This window comes from Convolutriloba macropyga, chromosome 1, assembly GCF_964194025.1.
Source record: "Convolutriloba macropyga chromosome 1, txConMacr16.3, whole genome shotgun sequence".
In the NCBI taxonomy this organism is placed as follows: domain Eukaryota; kingdom Metazoa; phylum Xenacoelomorpha; order Acoela; family Convolutidae; genus Convolutriloba; species Convolutriloba macropyga.
In genome coordinates this window covers 87851768-87861541 of record NC_134468.1, presented here as the reverse complement: position 1 = coordinate 87861541, position 9774 = coordinate 87851768, and the positions used below count along the sequence as shown (strand labels likewise).

The following is a 9774-nucleotide window of genomic DNA, read 5'->3' as shown; positions in this document are numbered from 1 at the left end:
TTACTTTCAAAGGTGCAAAAGTATCTTCCAAGTCTTCCAAGGATAGCTTCTGCCAAAAAAATATTTGATTATAATAGTTCAGTATCAACTGCAACATTGTTGTGTATGGTTAAGCATTTGGTTTTTTGACAAGCAAGTCAAAGTTGCACTTCGAGCTCAGCAAGTAAAATTTTTCATTTCCTTTGTTATAATTTTGTTTCTGCGTAATAGCAGCAGAGCAGCGTTAGGCTTCTATTATGTAGTGCATTAATAGTAGCCTGTTCTCAGCTGTCCGTATCTATTACTACCCGGAATTCAGATTTTGTTGTGGGCATGAATTTCCTTTTTTTGGTAACTGTGGCATTTTTTAGCCTCTGAAAATTTAATGAGGTACCATCATTGCAACCTTAGAGTGGTCAGGCTATTGTCAACTTGAAGGTATGGTTAAATGAACGCTCATTCTCACGCATTTTGGCTATTTCAAATGTTCGAAAGCTCAAGAACAAGTGCAAGTAAATTGAATTAATAATGTATTTTTTCTCCAATTACAATTTTGCAGGCTTTCAGCGCTTAATTATCACGCTTATTGGATCTTTCTTTTTCGACACCCCCCATCCAAACAAATTTTGCTATTCATAAACTGTGAGAACAAATTGCTGTTCGATTTTTGCGCGGAGAATTTTTTAATTTAGCCTATTAAGAATGTGACTTATTCATTTACAACACATGCGATGATAAGCACGCGTAGAAAGTAATAATCATCGATGTTCATGTCCACCCGAGGGAGGGAGGGGGAGGGAGGGAGTTGCAAGAAACAGTTCAAACAGCTCTTCAAAATATTTTTGAGTCATATATGCTCAGTTGTTGTTATTATTTTCTATTTGTTTGTTTATTCAGTTCATGGGTTTTATTGCCACGACTTTCTCCTCCCCACACGCTCTCAGAACAGAGACATAGAACTCTTCGTCCTTGTCCACTTTGGACTGCATCTCCTCCAGAAGGACAGATCCCTCCTCCATCCGGATACTCTGGATCACCCCCTTGTCGTCCATGAATCGCACGTAGTTGTCCGAGTCCAGGTATACAAACTGTAACAATCATAACATAGGGGTTATAAACAGGTTTATAAACATAGCGGTAATAACACAATGCCCCAACCCCAGTGCGCTTGGACTGTCTTGAGAACAGAAGGCAGAGAGAACTTGATAGTTTAAAAGTTAAGTTTCCAAATCAGTCTGCCGTGTAATGCAAATAGTTCCTAAAACTAGACAACAAAAACGATTTTTTTAAATTAGTATTTACTGACTTAAACCATTTTTTTTTAATTTTCACAATTGAATCCCCTCCAACAGAGAATATCAATTCTTTTATTTACCTTCCTAAGTAGAATCTGCATCAGAAATTAATGCAAGAAAAACAAAGAATAAAAACATTTAAAAAAATTCTCGAATGGTTGCTTTACATACAAACACATTTCACCAAAAATATACCTGACAATCTAACACATCCTAATGCTAAAAAAATCTGATCTGTCAGTTAACTTTTTTTCATGGTATCAACACACGTCGGAACCAGATATTAAATAGACAAAAACGATAGACGGTTGACAAATATACGATTCAAAATCTGAAGTGCTAAAACAAATTCAAAAGTTTTTCCAAATAGATACCTGAAAAATTGTCGCATCCCAATACTCGCCGCAACTAATTTTGTTTGTAAATAACCTGAAATTTAACTCAACGACAGAAATCACCAAAAACTTAAAGAAATTAGAAGAAAAACGAAGACAGTATTTCAAACAGCAGATTCTTTACAAGTTTGACATCAGCAAGAAAGGGTTGAGAAACTCTGCCTAACAAAATTGGCATTGACTCGTTTCAGAATATAGAAAGCAATAATGTCAGAGAGGACGAAAAACGGCTAAATGTAGTTGGAGGTATATAATTAAATGTTTACAAAATCACCCATTTTTCACGGTTATCTAGTTTTGACAAGTAAATGTCATCAGTGATGACGTCTTAACAAATAGACGTACCAAAATGTAGAATTTTCAATAAATGTGATTGGTTGAGAAAATTAAAACACTCTACCTTTAAACATTCAATTAGCCTAGATTGGACATAACCTAAATCTAGATTATATTTTTTACCGCATGGCCATGCCTCAGCGGCCCATGGGACTTGATATGAATCTATCACAACCAAACATGAGATCAGTTTCACCCAAAAAATATGGTTTATCTTTCGGTTTATCGCGATTTCTGAGAAATTTTACGCTAGCATTCATATCCTATTTCAAAACATGGAGAATTTGTTGAGCAATCAGCCAATCAGAAAACATTAAATCCATTTTCTTAATTGTGATTGGTTAGCAACAAAATTTCTATATTTTGGTACGTCTGCCATTTTCACTAGCGCCGTCATCAATAATCAAAAGAATGAATCTGTCAGATAAAAAATGAAAAGTATGAGATCCCAATTGGATGCACAAAATTAAAAACATTTGACTAAAACTGGTAACAACCATTCAAAATCAATCCAACAGTTAAAAACGAGATAATTCGCCACAACACGCTGTCTGATCTACACAAAACACATAAAAACACATCAAACACTAAAATGTAGCTTTTTAAATCACTTCGGTAAAAAGAAATCAACGAAGCAAAAACAAATGCTTGAAAAATATATTAAAAAATCGTTCACTGAGCAAAAAAACAATATCTATTTTCCTCGTTCAAAAAGCGGCTTCGAAACAAATTTTCTATTTCTCAAAATCCTCACGTCGCAAAAAGATTGAGCCGCGATGCAATTCATGTCGTTTGAATTGTAAGAAATGCAACCACGATGATACCAATAATAGCATCGTTCGCTATATTGCATTTTTTGAGGTTATTGAGGCCTTTCGCGGACTACAGTCGCAATGCATCTACTCAGATTTTTACTTTATGTCATATTTTTGGCGTTGAAAACCTACACTTCAACCAAGGACAATGGTGACAAAATAAGCAGTCATGTCCTCGAATAACCTAACCAATGTCTCCAATTTTGACTATTTAAAATTTTCACAAAACTCTTCAATTAGCCTAACAATTAATCGCTCGAATTTAATTATCAATTTTTCGAGATCCAATTCAGAGCTTTACTTGTTTTTGTGAGCAACGAATGGGTAGTATGGGTAGTAGCACCAATTTTTACCAAAATCTGAACTAGCTTTGCTTGCTGCCAATTTTTCAACACGTTTACAACTTTAATCGTAAACTATGGTCGTGAAAAACTGTGTGACCTTTTCGAGTAAATTTACTCAACAGTTACTATTTGCAATGTAATGAAAGAATCAAGGGGCAAAATCAGAATATAAAAACTAATTTCAACAACATTCTCAACCTCACAAACATTGATTTTTCGTGATGTTGTCTTATTAGAAAATATGAAAGGCAAAAACAATTTAAAGATTTTAAAGTTTCTAATGAAAATAAAGAGTTTCTTTCGAAAATAAAGAAAAGAAAAAGTTTGAAAAATAAACGAGACCTGGAAATCCTTGCGAACAACATTGGGCACCTCCATGTTGTGAGTGGACGGACATGCATCCTCGAACTTCCGGTCAGTGAAGATGTCCAGAGCCACCAGAGACACCTTGGCATGACCATGCTTGCCTGTTTTTGAGGTACTCATATCCACAATGCGACAGGGTCGTCCCTTGATCATGACATGACCGTTCTTCCTCAGGGCACTGCACTGCATTGGGTAAGTCTCAGAGGCACCCGCATCACCACCCTCGAAGTCAGCTTCATCTCGGTTGTTCTTCGACTAAAATAAACATTTCCATTCTCTCTATGCTTAATGAATAAAACGTGCATTATCTCTTTTGAAATATTTAATTTTGTAATATTGTAACAATTACTCATCTAACATAATACCTTTACAATACACTGCCCGGAACTTTACATTAGTCTGTAAATACTCAGGTAATTCAGTCTTTCTTTTATTTCTAAGTGACGAAGCTTTTATGAAGTAATTGATAAATTTAGTCAACGAAAAAACCCCATCCTCTACTCGACAGAGACCCAAAAATTGGCTGTGATTATATGCATGAGGCGATGGAAAGCTCTGATCGGGTAGATTTCGAGGATCTTATTGTTCTTGCCATTTGTTCAGCATGCTCAATCATGTTCACATGATTGCTTGCTTAATTATGAAAACATAATTTATAAATCATAACAGTTTCCCAGATTATTAACTATGGCTTTAAAAGACTAATTGGTGGTTAGCACGGTGCGAGGAAGATTGGCCGACAGGGCGTTTAGCCGATAAGGAAAAAATGAGAAATTTAGCTGACAGTTTTATCATAATTGGTCATAATAGTCTCATTGGTCCATTAATCAGTAGTTCGGTTGTGATAGATTCATATCAAGCCCCACGTGCCGCTGAGGCATGGCCATGGCCCGCGAAGCATGGCCACATGCGGTTAAATACGGTCCGACCACGGATACATCTTCGTTACAATAGTTGATGAAAAAACTGCGGTATATTTGTCCGCTTACGAAATAGGGTTTTAAATTGGCCAATGACAGCTTCAGAATAAGTTTTATTGCTAATTTTACTTAAATTGACGGTTAAATTTCTCATTTTTTGGTTGTCGGCTAAACACCCTGTCGGCCAATACGGCGGCCACCGGTTAGCACGTACTGATATCTTTATTCGTAAGAAGTATCAGCATTTCAAAGGGCGCTAGTGAAAATGGCAGACGTACCAAAACATAGAAACTTTACTGCTGGTCAATCACAATTGAGGAAATAGGAATATTGTTTTCTAATTGGCTGATCGCTCAACAAATTCTCCATATTTTAAAATAGGATATGAATGTTAACGTAAAATTGCTCAGAAATCGCGATAAGCCGAAAGATAAAATTTTTTTGGGGGAAACTGGTCTCACGTTCGGTTGTGAGAGATTCATATCAAGTCCCACTGCCCGCTGAGGCATGGCCATGGCCCGCGAGGCATGGCCAGATGCGGTAAAAATTATAATCTAGCATTAGGCTATGTCCAATTTAGGCTAATTGAACGCATAAAGGTTCAGTGTTTTAAATTTCTCAACCAATCACATTCGTTGAAATTTCTATATTTTGGTACGTCTATTTGTTTAGACGTCGCCATGTCAAAGATGCCCGAAGTATTCAATAACGAATTTAGTAAGTAATGTTTTAAGTTATACTTTCAGTTCAAAAAAGATTACGAAAAGCCAAATTAACCTTCATTCCGATATTCCCGCTATCAATTTGCTCTGTCCAATCTCAATCAAGGGTGAATCGTTCGGCGTGAAACTTTCGGTTTGAGCAATTTAAAACCCAAAAAATTAAGACAATCAAATTACGGTCTTCGACACATAAGTATAGATGAGGTTTTGCAAAATTGCAAAACTAAAACTTATTAAAAAAATGAAACCAACTGGTTTAGAAGGCGCTCAAAATTTTATGAATAGTTTCAGAATTTGATGGTATAAAACTATTAATAGTTTGTTCACGCATAACCTTTCTTACGTCATAGTGACGTTGAGCTTAAGATAGAAATTGGTAAATTCCACACGTTTAGTATCAAACACTCAATATGTTTATGCGCTCAAAGTAAGTAAATTGGAGAAAATGTTGGTACAATGTTTGTTTATGTGCACAAAATATTTGATAGTCTACAAAGAGGTTGATACTGGCACAACATTATAACTCAAACATTTTATTCAGTTCACACTACACTGCAGCGGTTTCTTTTATTTCTTTTTTGATGTTGCATATACCAATATTTTTTAAATGTCAGTGAGCAGTGTCAAGGGCGAACAAACACAATTCTAACATTCACTGTAAGCAGCCCCACCCCACCCCTCCCCCCTCCCCCCCCCCCAATGTCAATTGTCAAATTGTGGAAAGCAAATAGTAATCAAATACTCCTAGACAGTTTTATGAAAAATAGAGCAACTTTGCTCGCCTGCTTAGAGCTACGTTGTTCAGCTGTTTTTAGAGTTTTTAGTGGGACACAATTGCATAACAGGACTTTTAGGCCTGTTTAGTAGCGACGTTTGGATGAATCCGAGACCTAACAATTATCTCTACAGAAACAGGATTGCCTAATTGATGTGTGTTAAGTTGCTATGACCATAATAACTCTTTCCTAGAGACAGCAGCAGTGTGTTGAAAACACACGAAGTTGGTTGCCGTAAACAAAACTGATCCAGATGTACCAAAAATTGCTGGTCCAGTTCTTGATCGTATATCGCAATTGTGAGATTGTGTTTCACATCTGAAGAGAATAAGGCTCCACTTTAACTAGAGTCCTCGATTACCCCGTCCTCGATTACCCCGTCCTCGATTTATTGAGTCTTTGCAAAAAGTCCAGGCCGTAGCTAGGGTAACTTGAAATTCATCCAGAAGAGTATGAAGGCCAATGCAAAACAAGAGGCTCGGTAATGTGCGTTCCGACTCCGCTCATCCACATTCTTGTATTAATTGGCTACCAAATGATGGAGAGATAGAAAACATTCAAAAACATACATATCATTCAATAAACCACTAATGGAATAAATTATTGCAGCGGTAGAGGGCTGTGATACCTATGGATACATAAATATATATTGGAACCCTTATGTGTACTAAATTATAAGTTCCCCTCTATTTTAATATTTCTATCATGCGTTTTATAACTAAGTTTATGATGACTTTTATTATTCACATATATTTATATTCCCGCTAGTCTACTAAATTATTTCATAGTTTGTTTATACTATCTTATGTTAAGTAATCATAATCTCGATTATTCTCCTGAATTCAAATTGTCTCTGTAATCGCTCTTCACTTACTTAAGTTCAACTTAATCTGGATTCGCCTTGCGAATCTATCTAGCAAATTTAATAAAATACACATAATTCAGGATTCGCCCTGCGATTCCACAATAGATTCAATATAGTGTAATTACACTACTCATCCTTTTCAAATAGCTAACCTAATCTATAACATGGCGCAGTCAGCAATAAAGCACAATGGCAAATCTCCACTCGGAATTCAACCTTTTTGGGAGAAAGCAACTCTAGAACCCCCTCTTTCATGGGAGTATTGGAGAACACAACTTAAACTTGAGATTCTTGCTCGTGAAGGGATTATAGTGGATCTTCTCTTGGCCGACCATCCAGAGCATGTTATTTTACCTCCTGAACCCACCTACGAAAATGCGGTTGAAAATCCTACAGCGCAATCGGAACGAGATCGACGTACTCGTAATGGACAAGCAAAGACGGCATGGAAAAACAACAGCTTGCGCATTGAGGCTATAGGTGTAATGTTCGGAGACCAACCCTAGAAAATCTGTGATCGGAAAGCCTCCTCGTTGATGTATTTGAGTCTCGGAACGGAAGGCCGACAAGATTTCAAGTCAATGAATTCGACTACCAATTTAGATGAAATTTCGACAAGGAATCTCTGGGATATCCTAAACAAAACTTTCAATCGAGTCCATAATATAACGTTTGATCGGTATCGCTTTCTCACGCGGAAACAGCAGAAGGGGGAACCAATCGAAAAATTCTACGGTCATCTCAAAGAACTTTCCGAAAACTGTGATCTAGGAGAAAAGGGAGATACAATTATCAGAGATGTTTTTATTGCTAACATGTAAGATGAAGATATTCAAAAAGAGCTTTTAAAAGAAACGGTAGAACCCGATAAAGCTTTGGCAATTGCAATCAATATCGAAATGGGTACTCTCAATCAACTAAAAATGACTGCAATTAAATCCGAACTCAATTCCACAGTCAATCAAGTACAACGGATGCGCATCGCAAATGCTAGCCCCTTCTCAAATATGAACACGACTGCAGGGAAAAAGCCTACGACTTGTCTTTTTTGTGGAATGAATTGGACTTCAGAACATTGAAACAAATGTCCTGCACGTGGGAAGAAATGCAATAACTGTGGCATTGAAAATCGTTTTGCTAAAGTTTGTCGCAAACCCAAGGATCCTAGCTCATATCCAAAACCTAGACCCCGGGTCAACAATGTCGAAAAAGAAGATCAGACTGATAATGTTAATCAAATTTCGGAAGAGTTCAACCCTGATTTGGAATCGAACTACTCTTCGCATGAAGATAACTGCATTGTATCAGTATTTTCAGCAGACTCTGCAACTTCAATAGAAGCAATTAATCTCCCTGTGGTACTCGGAAATACAGCAACAAATGTTTTGGTGGATTCGGGCAGCGTTTGCACGATAATAAATTAAACGCTGGCAAACTCCATCATTTCCCAGGACTCAAATTCAAAGTGGATACGCCAGGCGGTTCCCAAACAATTGAAAACTTTCTCTAATGAAGTCATTCAAACGCTAGATATTATACAAACGTCAATTCAAAGCAACAATTGGTACGCGAGTCCAATTGAAATTCAAGTAGTGACAGATGGTCACCGTTCGCTATTGGGTAGAGATTTGTTCCCTGCCCTCGGACTTTCAATTAAACAATCTAACAGCCCGAATACAGTTAATCAGGTAGAACAGGAAAACTGTCCAATCAAAAAACAAATTGCAGCCGATTTTCCTGATTTAATCTCCAGAATTGGTAAGTCAAATTTACATAAAGTTCGCTCAAAATTTCATAAACATTATACCCCATCACATCAAAAAGGTCGGCGTGTTCTTATAAATTTGTGTCATAAAGTATCTGATGAACTGGAGAAACTCTCATATCAAGGACATATCGAAAAGTAACAGGAAATCTCCGATAAAAATTTTATTTCACCAATCGTAATAACAGTTAAGAAAGACAAATCAGTTAAATTAGCCCTTGATTCAAAAGTTTTGAATAAAGCAACTCATAAAAATGAGTACCAAATGCCGAAAATAGACAGTCTTATCGATTCTATTTCACAGCACATCAACGATTCCAATCCAGGTGATAACGTATATTTTCCAACAATTGATCTAAAATATGCGTATAGCCAATTAAAATTGCATCCGGAGACCTCTCGCCACTGTAATTTCAATAATATTCGTTGTGACTTGACTCGTACGTATCGTTTTAAAATGGGTTTTTATGGTCTTTCCGATATGCCGGCGGAGTTTCAAAAGGCCATGGATTACACATTGGTTGGTTTGACTTATACATATTGCTTTCTTGACGACATAGTTATAGTTAGCAAAGGGAGTAAGGAATCACACATCCAATACGTCTACAAATGCTTACAAAAACTTGATGCCGATAATCTCAGAATAAACTTATGTAAATGTCATTTTGCAAAACACCAGATAAACTGGCCTGGTTTCACATTTTCCAAAAATGGTGTTAAACCTATAAAATCGAAAACAGCAGCAATAGCAGAAATCAAGGCTCCAAAAAGATTAAAACAACTATGAATCTTCTTGGGCCTTGTCATCTTGTTGTTTATCATCTAAGCAAATTCATTCCCAATTTCGCAAAAATTTGTCACTGTCTTCGGCCTCTTTTAAAGAAAAACAAAAAATTTCTCTTGACTGAAAATCACAAAATTTATTTCGAACATATTAAAACTACAATTGCAAATGCTACGGAAAACATTCATTTTGATCCGACCTTGGAGACGCGGGTCAAATGCGATGCATCTTGCCAAGGTCTAGGCGCTGAGCTTGAACAATTGGATAGTGAGGGGTGGAAAACGGTAGCTTTTGCATCTCGTTTCCTTAAAAGCAATGAAGAACGTTACAGTATCATTGCACTAGAATTGCTCGGCGTGGTTTGGGCCACCGAATACTTTAAATATTATCTTTTTGGGAAAAAATTTTACAG

At 36.7% G+C, this 9774-nt stretch overlaps 1 protein-coding gene across 1 annotated transcript; it reads right to left on the bottom strand.

Moving 5' to 3' along the window:
- Positions 1–481: 481 nt before the first annotated feature.
- Positions 482–5454, bottom strand: LOC142344066 (eukaryotic translation initiation factor 5A-1-like). The gene is made up of 3 exons (XM_075395546.1): positions 5228–5454; positions 3507–3785; positions 482–1067 (listed from the first exon to the last, which is right to left on the bottom strand). The coding sequence occupies exons 1-3, from the start codon at positions 5231–5233 to the stop codon at positions 873–875; spliced, it is 480 nt and encodes a 159-aa protein (XP_075251661.1). The 5' UTR covers positions 5234–5454; the 3' UTR covers positions 482–872.
- Between the last annotated feature and the right edge of the window lie 4320 nt (positions 5455–9774).